General features: G+C 34.1%; 2 protein-coding genes across 7 annotated transcripts in view; one reads left to right on the top strand and one right to left on the bottom strand.

Moving 5' to 3' along the window:
- The window catches only part of LOC111512447 (leucine-rich repeat flightless-interacting protein 2), a 76,639-nt gene that overhangs the window by 21,101 nt on the left and 39,102 nt on the right, over window positions 1-16,436 (bottom strand). Inside the window, exon 1 of one of the 6 annotated variants that reach the window (XM_074183807.1) lies at window positions 8,208-8,369. The exons of 2 other annotated variants lie outside the window; for them this stretch is intronic. In XM_074183807.1, coding sequence (XP_074039908.1) covers window positions 8,208-8,354 — 147 coding nt within the window. In that variant the 5' untranslated portion in view covers window positions 8,355-8,369. Of the gene's footprint in view, window positions 1-5,243; window positions 5,645-8,207; window positions 8,370-16,436 lie in introns of those variants that run through there. 3 more of the 6 variants (XM_074183806.1, XM_074183808.1, XM_074183805.1) reach the window with 3 other exon arrangements.
- LOC111512446 (acylamino-acid-releasing enzyme) overlaps window positions 5,814-16,436 on the top strand; it is a 79,486-nt gene continuing 68,863 nt past the window's right edge. Inside the window, exon 1 of the mRNA XM_074183803.1 lies at window positions 5,814-5,832. The gene's annotated coding sequence lies outside the window, so the exon portion shown is untranslated. The remainder of the gene's footprint in view (window positions 5,833-16,436) is intronic.

The following is a 16,436-nucleotide window of genomic DNA, read 5'->3' as shown; positions in this document are numbered from 1 at the left end:
TGTAAAAACATTAAAAGTAGTTAATGATATATCTGAGCGTGGTGTTAAACTAATTACAGACTTTAACAACCTTCTTACAAAAGATGAAGACCAAAAGCAATATGTTCTGCAAGTTGTAAGCAAATGCCAAGCATTATATCTTGACGTTCCAAAATCTACTTTAACTCTAGAATAGATTGGATAACTATGTAAAATTATCAACTCGTGTAGGTACTACGTCTGTATCTTTTCTGACTATTTTGTATGTATTATATACCTGTATGTATGTATTATATATCAGTATGACTTTGCTTTTTTATTATATTTCTACTTTAAATTCAAAAAAAAACAAAAAAAAAAACAAAATTTACCACTTAAAAACAAAATATAAGAAGTATGGTATGCTCCTAGTGGTATCATTTCACGTTTTTGGGGTTAAAGGCTGTTGTAACTCGGTTTGACTTGAAATAACAATAATTATGTATGGAATATAAATTTTAAAGAACAACATTAGCTTTCTTTTGAGATATCAGGGGTGTTTTTATTATTTACCCTTCTGGAGTTATGGCTCCATACGTCAGCTTTTTGGCAAAAAAATTGGATTTTTTTCAAACTTTGAGCGACAAGCGACACGGGTTAACGTCGTTTAAACGAGCTCAAATTTCGGCTATCTCAATATCTGGAAAGGGGCATCGTTTTGTGGGGTCCAGACGAACAAAATTCCAACATCCATTTTTTGCGGTCACCTTACTGAGCATAGATTCGATCTCTGCCGGTTTCCAAAAGTAGGTCTGTTACACCATTAGCGAGTGAGAGTAGTGCTAGAAGCTAATTCTTATGTTCGGGGCTTACTATCTGAATCTTACTAGGAATAGCATGTTTGAAGATTGACATAAAAACCCATATTGACCCATTCATTAATTTTCCTCATATGAGCACTGTGCCTTTATCTGAATGATAATGAAAAAAATCTATATAGTTATGTGTGGCGTTCCATTCCAAATGATGAAAGTTGAAGTTACTTTCTAGGCCGTCTGGGGTTTTGGAAAATAGAACAGAAAAAGTATAACAAAAAAATTTTTGCAACTGCTAGATTCAGATGTGAACCTGTTTGATTTTTCAAAATGAACAATGCGTCCGAGTTTTCCAGGCAGCGGCTTTTTTATTATACTATTTTTTCACTCTTCTCATTCCATTCAACTTTGTCAAAACATATTTTTTTCCAGAAGAAAAAACTGTTCTGAACCAGTCCTGCTTCTGTTGTTAAAACAATCACAGAAAAACACGTTGCACCCTTTCAGATACACAAAGTCGATTTTTTCTATTAAATCGTTCAAGAGAAGTAGCATTTCAAATTTACAAGCGTCAAGAGTAGATTTTCCATAAAAGACTCTATTTTTTTAAACTAACGCCATCCTCTCAAAAGACCTGGAAAAAACTTAAGTTTCATCCAAATTCAATTCTCTTGGAAAATTGTTTGGTAAATGCAATATTGATAATTTAAAAAGTTTTTCTAGTTTGAATTGAAGGTGTTATATTTTTAGGAGTGATTCATTTTTGGGAAAGAAAGTTTTTGGCTTTCTACTACTCCATCTTGATACAAAAAAAAGGATGAGGGTATCTTCCAAAGAAAGGAAGGAAGTAATCAATTTGAAAATAAGTAACTCTATACATGGATGTAGATCATGCAAAGAAGTAACTTTCAGTAACTACTCGTGTCTGAAAGTTACTTCTTTGCATGATCAACACATTCATGTATAGAGTTACTTATTTTGAAATTGATTCCTTCCTTCCTTTCTTTGGAAGATTCCCTCATCCTTTTTTTTTGTATCAAGATGGAGTAGTAGAAAGCCAAAAACTTTCTTTCCCAAAAATGAATCACTCCTAAAAATATAACACCTTCAATTCAAATGAGATTCCTCTTAGCTGGGATTAAATCAAATAGGTGAATGAATGTCATTACGATGTCATCGATGACATAAGCAGATCAAGCTTATTCCGTGACATTAAAAATCGTAATTCATGAATGAATTGTGTGTATTTTCTATAACGTTATCCGATTTAGTACTGAAGAGCCTTGGGGCAAGTGTCTTAAGGCGAAACATCGATGTATACCAGTGAGGATGACAGTGTTCCATGTAAGTACAATTTGTTACCATTCATTTAAAGTAGAACTCATGTGAATGATATCTGATTTTTATTCCACAACGAATGTTTGAAATACAAACTGAGTAGAGAAAAGTATCTTCTGTATAATTCAGTGTTCATACAGAAGTATTTGTTTCGAAAGAATTTTTTTCTTTCGTGTAATTCAATGTTTAAATGAAATAGCTGTTTCAGGAGTACTTTCTTTCAGTTTGTGTCTGAAAGTTACTTCTTTGCATGATCTACACATCCATGTATAGAGTTAGTTATTTTCAAATTGGTTACTTCCTTCCTTTCTTTGGAAGATTCCCTCATCCTTTTTTTGTATCAAGATGGAGTAGTAGAAAGCCAAAAACTTTTTTCCCAAAAGTTTTTCTGGTGTTATTGAATATAGGAAACTTCTCATTCATAAAAAACGGCGTAACATAAAAGTTTTTATAATATAGTTTGAAAAACTAAAACACACTCTTTTAAAGAACATGGAACTAAAAAGTTGAAAATATTTTTTAAGCTTAAAATAATAACGAACGAAAAATACTATCATTATTGTAGTAGTGTATTGTAGTATTATTGTGAAAAAAGCTACCGGCACTGGATATACAAAAAATGTGGCACAAAGCTCCCACGCTTTTTTCACAATAATACTAGTATTTTTCGTTCGTTATTATTTTAAGCTTATTTAAAAAAATATTTTTAACTTTTTAGTTCGATGTTCTTTAAAAGCGTGTTTTTTAGTTTAATAAACTATATTTATTTTTCATTTTTTAGTTTCTATGCTATAAAAGCGTGTTTTTTAGTATTTTTAAACTCAATTCACTTCATCTAAACTTTGGGATCAATCAGCCGTATATTGTTTAGAAAAATGACCATTGACATTTTTTGACTCCGGAGAGGGAGACTGAAAATCAGCGACCAAGACCAAGGCTGCAGACGCGCAAAGGAGGGTTACAAATAAGGCAGCAGGCGCGCGTGTTAATAAAAAAAAATACTGTTTTCAAATGAAGAAATACATGTAAAGTGAGTTCAAATTATATCAAGGAGGTTACGCACAGCGTCATCTGCCCGCGAATAGATCAAGCAATAATGTCGATAATTCTGTCAAATACAGATCCCGAGCTTGAGAGTTACAAACAAACATACATACATACATACATACAGGTGAAGCTAATATAAAGCGTGTACAAATTAATATCTTGGCGGTTATTTGAAAACTATAGGGGGGGGATAAAATCAAAAATTTTATGAATTAAAAACTCTACACTATAGTGTATTCGAAAAACTAGAGTTGTTATCATTTCAAGTTATTGACAGGATAAAGAAGAAAGATTGAACATGTTTTCATCAGTCTATATAACTATGTAAATGATTGATGTTCTGTTCGAAAACACTTTATGGAAAAAAATTGCTGTAAAATTAATATGATTTCCATTAGATTTTCCATAAATTCAGATAAGGATGATTTTCAATAAATGTTCAATACCATTTCCTATACGGGTACATCTTACTGTATTATTAGTCGAATCAATAAAAGAAAATTCAACACAAATGACTTATTTTTCGACAAAATAGTTGAGACTTTCGCGGCGGAGGATTTTAGTATCACTATTTTTTGAGTTCGAATGCCGGGGATTTTTGGAAATTCTTCCTGACGTTGCGCTGGCGCAAGTGGCCACCTCCTTCAGCGGTTTATACATCCTGGATTAATATCCGATGATTGAATATAACGGTTTCGTAACGCGTATTTATGCTGTGTGAGTTACTTTGGAGTGCTAATACCTATACCTGGATTAGGTAATTTGTCGGTACCACACAGCCGACCGAAACTGCAAACTGGGTCAAACGGACAAGTCGGCTGTGGCAGAACATGCATTCAGTGAAGGAAACCACAGGATTCTGTTGAAAACACAGAACTCAATGCCCTCAACCTGGTATACCATAGCCGACTGGTACGGAAGAAAAATGTAAAATCATTTGCCTATGGACATAAAATCTGCCAATATAAATGACTTCCAATTCAGGAAGTAAGTCAAACAATTTCTATCTGATAAGACCCTATTACACTTTGGATGAATATTGTAACGATAGCTTTCAACTGACTTACTCATATTTTTTATCTTTATTAATTAAGGAGCGACTAAGTTGTTACTTTTTATGTCTACTCTATTATGAACTTGACTTTTACTCTTTTATATGTACATATCTTTTATATCCTCCATTTTAACATAGTTTGTACCCATGCACTATTTTTATTTTCATTTGGTATGAATTGCATTTTTTTAAGTAATTACTACCCAAGCGATGTCTTATGATAATAAAGCATATTATAATTTTTTTATACCGGAGTTTGCGTTGGTCAGGCCCTATCCCCCGTAGCCCCGATACATTCGGAAGGGCGCGCCAGCATTATCAACCAATGACCACTCCCCACACCGTGGGGTAATTGATCGTTGGGTCCGAGAATCATATGCCCTGAGCAAACGCAGTGGTCGAGAAGGACTACATCAGGCTTCCTAGCTTGTATGAGCCTAGGTTGGGGAACAAATATTCCAATAAATTCGGCATTTCTCGTTCTCCATATTATTAATATAGATCCACAAACACACGGATAATTTCAACAGAAAAAAAGAAGCGGTGTACCTCAATCGAATATGGAATCCCATTCTAAATAGTTCAAGGATAGCAAACAACATGACATGGTAGAAAACAAGTCAATGAATGTTACCGACAAATTACCTAAACCAGGTACAGGTATTAGCACTCCAAACTACCTGACACAGTATAAATACGCGTTACGAAATCTTAATATTCAGTCATTGGATATTAATCCAGGATGTATGAACCTCTGAAGACGCTAGCCATGGGTTCAGCCCATGATATCGAAATTCCTTATTGAAACAAATACAAAAATCCTCATAGAAAACACGAAAAAGGTAATATAACATTTACAATATGCTAGAAATAAATGGAGATGCACTACAAAATCATATAATATGCTTTTTTAGTGAATTAAAATGGCTTCAAAAAATTGAGAACATTGGTGTAATTTAGTAAATGGTGTTTAGATGCAATTAAAACCTCGTCTGTTACTCTCACTTATCTAAAATTTTCAAGAAACATACTTCATCAGCAGTATTTTGAATGAAGGAATGTATCACGTCGCTATTGTCGAAATACTCCTCTTCATTGGAGACGTTCTCAGTACTCGCATCACTAAAACCATCACTCTTTTTTATAAAATCTGACGACTCGGTGTCTGTCACTCCTTCAACTATCACAAAATTATTATTTTCTTCTTTTATTTCACCAGTTTCTTCAACAATACTACCTACTGCGCACTCCGTCATATTTGTTGGGTAAAAAACCACAACTTGAACGTGATATCTGGGATACAAATACCTTATTTGTTTATTGATAACATACTTTTCGCAACGGAAAGGAAATAGAAAACATTACTTATTTGTTGGATTCTAAACATCACACGACTCTGCCACGACTGATAGTAAAAATGCTGATTGTCGATAAAAACAAATAAAAGCTATATTTTCAAACCTATTGAATGCTACTGATAAGGTGATATACTATATCAAGACAAATCGGATTGTTGTATTCAGTGGCGTACGTGACAGATAGAACTGAACAAACTGGCGGTTAAATGAACATGGTTATGTAAAACTAAAAATCTGTTGTACTAAAATCTGTTGAAATGGAGTAAGTAATTTCGTCATATTATATTTGGATAAGAAAAAAATCGAACGATTAGTTTTGTTTTCTGGCTGGAATTGATCATTATTATATTTTAAGTTTTTATTTAGGCTTCCGTACTTCTGAACGTATGTTCAATGATTAGCAAGTTCACCAACTAACTAATAACAGAAGAATGTGAAGATATCATTTTGAAAGAAGAAGTGAAGAAATATTTTTCTTCAAAGCAGAAGTCAACCTCTTTCATCCTCGTATAGGTAAACATAGGTATATCCCCTTTCGAAAACGCCATCTGTAAGAATACACAAACTTTGCTTATCTAAGATAAACAAATGTCTGTTGCAAAGTCAAGCTTTGACATCGACATCAGAATAAGAAGTCGTTTCCTGAGCTACGGAAACTAAAAACTTCAAAGCCAAGTCTCATCCTAAAGCGACCTACACACATGGGAACCTGGTTCGGCGAACCAAGTTTTTGGTTCGTCACCCACTACACACAGTGGAGGGGAATATGAACAACGATTCGCCATTTCACCAGTTTCATTCCAGCAGTTGGGATGAGTTCTTCGAAGATTGCAGTTGCTATTGTTGTATTAGATGAGTTTGAAGGTTTTACAAGAAAGAAGAAGAAAAGATCGCAATTGACAACTTCACTTTTCCTAAATTCCCTGCGGAAACTCTGCTTTACTGACTAAATTCCTACTGCAGACTTTGGTCTGCACTGGGAATCGTGTCGCGAGTCAACATTAGGAGATTGTTCAACGTTTAGTCTCGCTTATTCCTGTCCCTGTACTCATCGCCTTTCATTTTCCATATATGCTTCTATGAAGTCCGTCAAAAACGAAGGATTCATGAATTGTGCACTATCACCGCAATCAACTATTGTATAGCAATGGAAACAACAGTGAAGCTCTCCTATTGCAAGCGCTCAAGCATCTGCACCAAGTACTGACAAAAATCAAAATGGCGAACAACGGTTCCCCTCCTCCAAACACAGACGAACTTGGTGTGCTCTGTGTGGCGAACCGAACAAATGTTTTCCAACCCGATGGACGACCAAGTTCGAGAGAAATTGTGGCGATCTTGGTTCGTTAAACACCACACACAGGGGAACAAATGACGAACATGGTTCGTGCGAACCAAGTTCGGCGAACCAGGTTCCCATGTTTTTGATGTATTCAGGCTTGTCCTTTAACAAAATTGAACCCAACAAAGAACTTGTGGTTCAGAATGGTTAAAAAAAGAATTAAAAAAGAATAGCTGAAAATAACAATTATATTAAGCAAACAAACCTGAAATGAAAATGCATTGAAATAAAATACAAGTAAAAAGTAGAACAATTAAACAAAAAATAATAAAAAAAAAAGATATACCAAGCCAAGTTACTTCACGACGTTTCGATTGTTAGTATCCACAATCGTCTTCGGGTGATAAAGATTGTGGATATTACTAATTGAAACGTGAAGTAACTTGGTTTGGAATCCCTTAATTTTTTATTTATATTGTTTTATTTTTTGTTAAATTGTTCTATTTTCACTTGTATTTTATTTCACTGTTATTTCATTTTAAGGTTTTTTGCTTAATGATGGATTAGATATGAACAATTATACAGCATACAATGTGACTCCTTGTCGTTATAATCTATATGCACTTTCGAATCATAATGAGTCTACCTACAGCGGACATTATACAGCACTCTGCAGACATCCTTATACTGGCACGTGGCACGAATACAATGATTCACATGTGTCACCAATTTCACCAAAATCGCTTGTGAGTGGAGATGCATACGTCTTCTTTTATGAAAGGGAAGAAACGAGTTCGCACCTTTGAGCGTTTTGAAAAGTTATTTTTGAACTGTTGATTTTAATGTTATAATAAATTATATTATGACATTTCAAAGACATTTTCCACGAAAAACGTAGAAATGAACTTATTGTTTAGTTATTTTATCACTAGGGCAATATTCTATATTCAAATGAAAAAAAATCAATTGAATCCTCAAGAAAAACTCCATTTGTGGTATCTAGAGTCAACTAGAGTGTACAATTTTCGCCTTATTTGACCAATTGTCCCTGTTTTACTTTGGTAACACAATACAATAAAAAATGATGATAGTTATTTATATATTATATCATTTATTGTCGAATATACGAATGATTACTGAAATCACACACTTTAATTTGATATTTCCGCTTGAACGTTTACAAAACCGCGACACGTATTTCGCTATACGATGCATCTTCGGGCGTCACAATACTCACAGTTTTGTTGACTTTCAAGTGTAAATCTCATTCTAAAGTTAAAGTGTGTTTTTTTATACGTTATAATGGATTTTCATCAAGTATCGGTTAGATCTATCATATTTTTGAAATCACTTACTTTTTTCTTGGAAGACGAAACTGTCGTAACAAGCAATACGTTCGATTTCGGTTTTTCGTCTAAACAATCACTAATCGAAGGAGCTCGAATCAGGTCGCCAAGGGCGCCGAATTTGGTTCCCATCACCAGACTCTGAACAACGACCATTTTCCTGATAACAGTCGCACTCGATAGGCAACAGGTCACATCGACTACAACCATGTGTGCGAGGATAAATTATTACTTGAACAAATATTTAGGAAATAATTGTTTGATCATTCAGTACATGTATGTACTGGTTACTGCGGCGCAACTCTACACGTAACTACAGGAAACGTGGGAGTCTGCGTTCGTTTTATCTCAACTTCGAACGGTATGAGACTGGCAAAGAAACTATTCATATGTACATAAATACCTTCAGGCTACCCTCATACAATCAGAGCAGGCGGGTTCATTGCCCAAAATATCTAACGAATCAAAAGAAGTAGTAGACGACGGCATTCCTAGTTTTATTGCACCTGGGATTTATCGGATGTGCAAGTAATTATGGTGCAAATAAAATGATTCTGGAAGTCAAATTGTAAAATAAAAAATTTTCTGGAAAGGTTTTGGCTTTCTACTTATCCATCTTGCTACAAAAAATGTGGGAATCAAAAAAAATAACTCTATACAAATATTTGTAGATCATGCAAAGAAGTACCTTTCAGGCACAAACTGAAAGTAAAATCCTCTCGAAACAGCTATTTTCATATGAACATTGAATTACATGAAAAAAAAATATACAAAAAATACTTTTATATGAACGCTGGATTATACTGAAAACCCTTTTCTCTATTCTATTTGTATTCGAAAAATTCGTAATGGAATCGAATCAGATATCATTCACAGGATTCCTACACAATATAATTAATAAATCAAAGAAAATTTCACTTAGGTAGATGGAGCCCCATAAAACCAAAATAAAACATAAAAAAAACAAATGGTCTACAACATAATTCCAAAATTCATAATTAAATCTAAATTATCAATATAAAAAGTAATAACTCAATTGATTCGAAAATACTGTGGCAAAAAAAAAAACACAAATGGCCTTTACTTACATTGTCTACTATATAAAATGATTTGAAATCCCTGAAACAAGTAAAAGCCATCACCCGAAGACGATTGTAGATACCAACAATCGAAACGTCGTGAACTAACGTGACTTGGAATCTCTATACTTTTTATTTTTATTATTTTCTTTTTGCATTCCTTTAATTTTTATTTATTCAATTATTATATTTTTACTTGTAGGTTATTTCACTATCATTGCATTTCAGGTTTATTGTTGCTTAATATAATTGTTATTTTCAACTATTCTTTTTTAATTATTCTTTTTTACTTGTTTCAGGGATTTCAAATCATTTTATATAGTAGACACTGGAAGTCCGAACTAGTGAAATTCATCACGAAACATTGTCAATCACCTTCAGATAATTTTGCAGTATGTTCTCAGAATACGAGAAGAAAATTATTCTAGTAAGTAAATACTCAGAGTGAATATTGCACTAAACCAATGCAATCCCTAAAACAAAAACTAAAAAACAATACTGTTTATAAAACTGTTTCAAAATATTTTCTATTTTGGAATATATCAGCAGTTGATATGTTTCCGCTGTTCATATATCGGTATAACCTTGTTTACTAATATATTGGGTGGCATTTGGTTTCGTTAGTTTCCTTAGAGTGAGTGTTCAGGTAAGACAACAATATATTTCGAATCAACTTTTATACTGATAATGAATTAATCTGATGAAAATTAGTACAGTTGACTAGAACCATCAGATTCATTAAGCAATTATTTGAATTTTTTGCAATTAAAAATGGATTCAGTCATTGATAGTAGAAATGTGTTCACGTTAGAACCAATAGGCCTTGAATGAATTCGTTAAATATAAGAAAAACTCTTGGAGGTGGTAAAATGTAGATATACCTACTCAACGCGGTATTTGACAGCAATGATGTTTGCGAACAAGTGACGTAATACACTTTAATTGATTTTCGTTGTCACGTGACTTGAAAACGATTTCATTAAATTTTGATTGAATAAAAATTAAATTCCTCAAAAATTAAGAAAAAATTGTTTCTTGGGTTTTCTTTCAGGGAAAATACCGTTTCATGACAAAATTGATTTTTTATGAAGGATTGAATTCGCAATGTGAAGACTAATGAAACTTTCTTCTTGACATTATTTTTCAAAACAATTAATACCCCTATAACTTCAAGTTTAGACAGAACGACTTCACCTTCCGGTGTGCTACAAAATCCCTTGAAGATTTTTGAACATTCACTGCGAATTTTTTTTTGTTTTTGATAGTTAGTTCACTAGCTGCATAAAGACGCAGTTTAATAATTTTTACGTTCATTCTTCTATTATCATTTTGTGGAATAAAAAAAATGTTTGTAGTGTTGTTCACTCTATATCAATTTGATACAAAATGTGGTATATTTTATTTCAAGCTTTTCTTCAACTCGCACTGTTACTATAATACTTCGGGTGGGGCAAATCTTGAAACTAAATTAATTAATTGTAAGAAACATTTTTATCGACTTTTTCTGGGTATTTTCAATTTCTATCATCTGAAAAAAATAGACAGTGTGTGCGATTTCAAACCGCAACACCCTGTTATTTTGAAACCCATGAACTGATTTTGAAAAATGACAATTTCAAATTATGGTACTCGACGAGCTCTATCCATAATATGTTGATAGATCTGAATGATTCTCAATGATTTCAAGGCTTACTATGACATGCAAAATGGGTCGAAATTCCAAGAAGGACTATTAGACTTTTTTTATCGGAAAAGTGGATACCCCATTCGATTTGGGCATATTTGGAACATCTAGATTCCCAGTTTCAATCCAATATCATATAGGGTGTTAGTTATATGATGACAAATTTCCAAATCCATGATTTTTCAATTGGCTCATTCTCTCCTTCAATTCGTTCAAATATCCCCACAGAAAAAAATCTAATGGAGTCAGGTCTGGTGATAAAAGGGCTGTTCCTTCCAATCCATTTTCCTTGAAATTTTTCATCAAGATATTGCCGCACAGCAATTACATTGTGAATGGAGGCACCGTCTAGCTGAAATATAACATTTCTGAGTTCTTCAATACTTAGTTCTCCCATGAAATCCAAGAATTTCGTTGTCAAAAAATTATGAAATCCTCCACCGTTCAGTGTGTTTTTCAAAAACACTGGACCTATTATACGGTTTTTGAATATTCCTACCCAGACATTGATTTTTTGTGAATATTTTTTTTTGCATTTATCATCCAGTGTGGATTCTCCCTTGTCCAGTACCTGGAATTCTGAGTGGACACTGTACCGTTAGTGGTAATTGTCGCCTCATCGGTGAAGAGAATATTGCCCAGAAAGTTATTATTAATATATTTATTATTATAATTGAATTTTATTCGGAATCAGTTCAGCAACTCAAAAAGGTTGTTTCATTCAAAAAGACAGTGAAAAAAAATTTCACCGTGAAAAGAAACAGTTGAAATCTTATATGACGAATTACTCTTTATAACAACGTACTGAAATACAATCTCTGTTGATGAATGTTACTACAGCTGATATTTTATTTCAGCTAAAACAACTCTACACGCTCAATATCGCAGTTGTCGAATGCTTATCGTGTTTGTGTTACTCACAGTTGCATTCATACAAAGTCAATATTAAACATGATTTGAACATTACATCATCGATATGCAAAGTTTATTAGCAGTATTTTTGTATAATGTACATTTTTACTTTAATACACCGTGAATATTCGAAAATGTTGGTAAATGGTTGAACAAAATCTCAAACTCAAATTACATACACATAATTCTAATCAACAATAAATTGGAGAGAGCTAAAATGAAAATCTGGTGAAATCTGGTAAAATCTGTTTTTCCGTTGACATACGAGCTTAGGATTAACGAGTTCATATCTTTTAACGTGCGATTATTAGTAAGTTAAAAGCTTCGAGATAAGAAGCAGTATATTGAGAAAAACTACGAGATAAGAAGCAGGATATTGAATTTACGAAATGATCAACTTTCCGAATTTGCATCCAGAACATAATCTTCATTTCTAAATTCAATATGTTTTTGTCGTATCTGTTTCACTGAAAGGACCCCGAAAAATCCTTATGGAATTTGGATCTCGGTGGAGTCTTTAAAATTTTTGATATGATGTAGTCAATGTAATTCTCAACCAATGTTACCATTGCGCCAAGCCCAAAAAATGAACAGTTTTGCCGCAAGGGGTCGTTAAAATCACCCCTTTCTCAGAATACACTATTCATTTTCGAAACTGGGAACGACATTTTCACCTGTTTCATTGTAGATAGTGTTGCATATGATTACGCTCCGCCCGAGGGGTAAAAAACAAAAAAAAATCGGTGGATTTTTCTGAATTTTTAATATGATGCAATTTAGTCATATTGTATTTTGTTTCCTCGGGGGAGAGGAGAAAGTCATGAAAAAGTGCTATTTCCCTGATTCAAGCATATTCATATTAGGAGGGGGCGAATAATTTTTTTATAAAAAACCATAATCATATGCAACATTATCTACAATGAAACAGGTGAAAATTTTGTTCCCGGTTACGAAAATGTCTATTCCGAAAAAGGAATGATTCTAACGACCCCTAGCGGCAAAACTGTTCATTTTTTGGGATCGGCGCAACGGTAGCATTGATTGAGAATTACATGAACTACATCATATAAAAAATTCGAAAAAAATCCAACAAGACCTAAATTCCATAAGGATTTTGCGGGGTACTTTTGTCATCTCAGTTAAGATTTTTGTAAGCTACTGTGAAGTATAAATTCATTTCTATTTCACCTAAATTTTCTCATACAGTGCTAGCGGAAATTAACTGTAAGGTTATTTCATAGATCCATATTTCCGAAAGGCCTCTACCTACCCAATTGAACCAATTTGAAGTTTATATAAAGCTATTCCATTTCATATTTCCACCAGACATCGTCAAACGAAGTGTCTGGGATAGGACAGGAGCAAATTGTATGTCAATCAATGAGAAGAATCTCAAAAAATTAAATGAAGAATATACCCGAAATGTAAATGTTCAAGACAAATTTGTACAGAGTGGGTCAAATTGGATACTTTTAATGGGAAACTCTTGATTTCAAACTAAATAGATGAAAACTGATGGCTGTGTCTGCGTCAAATTTTAATGGTGAAAACTGCATATCGTTATCTATCATCGTTTCTGAGTTACAGCATGTTTTTCGAAAATGTGCATTCTCGAAAAGTTGCTATAACTTTTTTCCTGTCAAAAATATCTTGTTTCTTCGAATCCAATGGTTTAAAAAACCTATAGATACCAATAGTGATTTACGAAAAACATTTTTTAATGGGACACCCTGCATATTTCTGTTTATTTCAAGTGAGCCTAAAATTATCTTTCCAAAAACACTTGATGTTTTGCTAAAGTCATCTTTGAAATAAAGAGCTTTTAGGTTTTTTCATGTAGACTTTGAAACGCACACTTTGACCAAGTAGGCTTTTGACGATGCGGCGATAAAACAGAATGCGAATCTTTACTGGTAGCTGCCAAATTTTTATTCAAGCAGTAAAGACGCTTTTCAATTAGTGACTTCTGTTCAATTTTCAAATACATTCGCAATGAAGTATGAGAATTATGAAAAATGGGATATGATAGTCTGTTTTATACAAACCGAGGAAAATGCAGAAGCAGCAAACAATTTGTATCACAAGGGGTGTCCAGAGAAAAAACCTAATTGATGGTGGTCAATTTAAAAAGGTGAAAAGAGTTCATCAACTCAGACCAGGAGATTTTGAACGCCGCATGGCTTTTTGCCAGTGGTTCCTGGAAAGCTGTTTCGTTATATTCTATTTGGACAAACGAAGCTTGTGTAGCAAGCAGTGCCGGCTTTTTCAACCGCTACAATTCTTATATTTAGGCACTACAAAATCCTTATTCTATTGTGGAGCAGAGACGTCAAGAAAGATTTGGAAGATTTGGTGTGTGGGCAGATGTTTTCAGGGGTCGAATTATCGGCACGTTCATTTGTAATGGCTCTCTCACATCTCAGAGGTATTTAAAAATTTTAAGGCAAAATATTGAACCCCTTGCTGATGAATTGCCACTTAAGGACCTCAGAAAAATATATTTTCAAGAAGATAGGGCTTCGCCTCACAACACTGCATTTGTCACCACCTTTTTGGCTACAAATTTTGGTAATAATTGGATAGCCAACCAAGGACCCAACCGTTGGCTGGCCAGGTCGCCGGCCCTAACGCCTATGGGCTTTTACCTCTGAGGAAGGCTGAACGATTTCACTTTCAAATTGCCGACCTATTTTACATTCGAATTGGAAGCATCAGTAATACAAAGTTTTGCTTCTATCACTCCAATTGAACTTATCAATTCGGCAAAGGCTGTGTGTAGGAAAAACTGGTAGACATTTCGAACACCTTCCCTATAGAAACATATTTCATTATCATTATTATTATTTTAAGTTTCATTAATAGTAGAAAATATAATATACATTATCGGTTTTATTGAAACTATGCGTTTTAATAACTGCTGTGGAATTCTTCCTAAACATTTGATAGCTACTACTAAACCATTTCTTTGTTTTATCGCGGCTTCGTCCAAAGCCTACTTGATCAAAGTATGCGTTTCAAAGTCTACATGAAAAAACCTAAAGCTTTGTATTTCAAAGATGACTAGCAAAACATCAAGTGTGCTAAATTTTTGGAAAGAGAATTTTAAGCTCTATTGAAATATGCAGGACTATTCAGGGTGTCTCATTAAAAAAATAGTTTTCCATCAATAACTATTGATATTTCATTCGAAAAAATAAGTTTTCACACCATTGAGTTATACGTAAAAAAGTGCTTTGGAAATGTTTTTATAGAAACAAGAACTTTTCGACAGGAAAAAAGTTACAGCAACTTTTCGAAAATGCACATTTTCGAAAAACATGCTGTAACTCAGAAACGATGATAGATATTGATATGCGGTTTTCACCATTAAGTTTGTCATAAAATTTGACCCTCAGACACATCCTTCAGTTTTCATCTATCTAGTTTGAAAACAGGAGTTTTCCTTTAAAAGTGTCCAATTTGGCCCTCTCTGTACACTTTCCCTTCGTTGATAAGTCGTTTTAAAAACATTTGATTCATCATATGCGATGGAATTGGCCGATATTTGATGAAAATCCATAACTCATTCAAGAAACACTTTATTGTGAGATTTTGCACTATCATGGACAGTGTTATTAATTTTCATGAAGTAACCGGTCAGTGCGTATTCATAATTTGATTTATATACCGTGAATTGTAATGAGTGTGAGTATATAGGCAGCAGGGCTTCTAGATCAAAACCCCATGTATTTTCTTATGGAGGTTCATTCTGGCAATTTTGGTCCCCAAGGCCCACTTCACACGGAAGGGGCAAAGGTCAGCGCCTTGTCACTGTCAGACGTCCATTATGTGTAAACTTAGCCTTAGCCTTCAAAGCCCACTTCAGACCACCTCCACTTTTACCGTCATTCAGTCAACCAATCAGCTATCACGCATACAGCGGGAAATTCAACACCGGGAGTGGGGGAAACGTGTGACGTCATCGACGCAGGATGGAACGAGTTTCGTAGCGATTCAAGCATTCACGCCCCCCTTAGTACTCCACATCACCGCTCAGGCCCTCTTGCGACTCTTTCTCACCCCTCGGCCCCCTTGCTACTCCACCTAACCTATCAGCTCCCTCGGCCCCCTTCAGTCACGTGATTTTAAATAAAAAAAGTTTATAGTTATGAGATTCGAACCTGGGTCGTCCGCGCCGTAGACATTGTCCTTAGCCTCTACACCATCGTAAGATATTGAAGTTAACTGCGAATGTTGGGTATTTATAGCGTTAGTTTTGTCAGGACCGAAATTGACTCATTCATTATACTTGACAGCATTTTTATTTTTGATTTCCGTAGATTGTAATCATCATTATCATATTGAAGATAGGAAAATATACTTAGATTTGGGAAATAATTAATATTTCATGTGCAGATGTGTATGTGTGTGTAAGAGCGAGAGGCGCGTGTGACGTAATCGATGCAAAGAGAGATGGAGATGGTATCGAGATTTACCGGTTGCTAGTGCAAGCAGGTGTTGCCAGTTGTACAATAAATCAATGTTTATGGAGTAATGTAGCGTTGCCGGTTTGAAAATTAAGTT

Source organism: Leptinotarsa decemlineata, unplaced genomic scaffold (genome assembly GCF_025532065.1).
Source record: "Leptinotarsa decemlineata unplaced genomic scaffold, Ldec_3_MD MMD2_tig00026345_RagTag_RagTag, whole genome shotgun sequence".
NCBI classification, from domain to species: Eukaryota; Metazoa; Arthropoda; class Insecta; order Coleoptera; family Chrysomelidae; genus Leptinotarsa; species Leptinotarsa decemlineata.
This window is presented reverse-complemented; position numbering and strand designations above follow the sequence as displayed.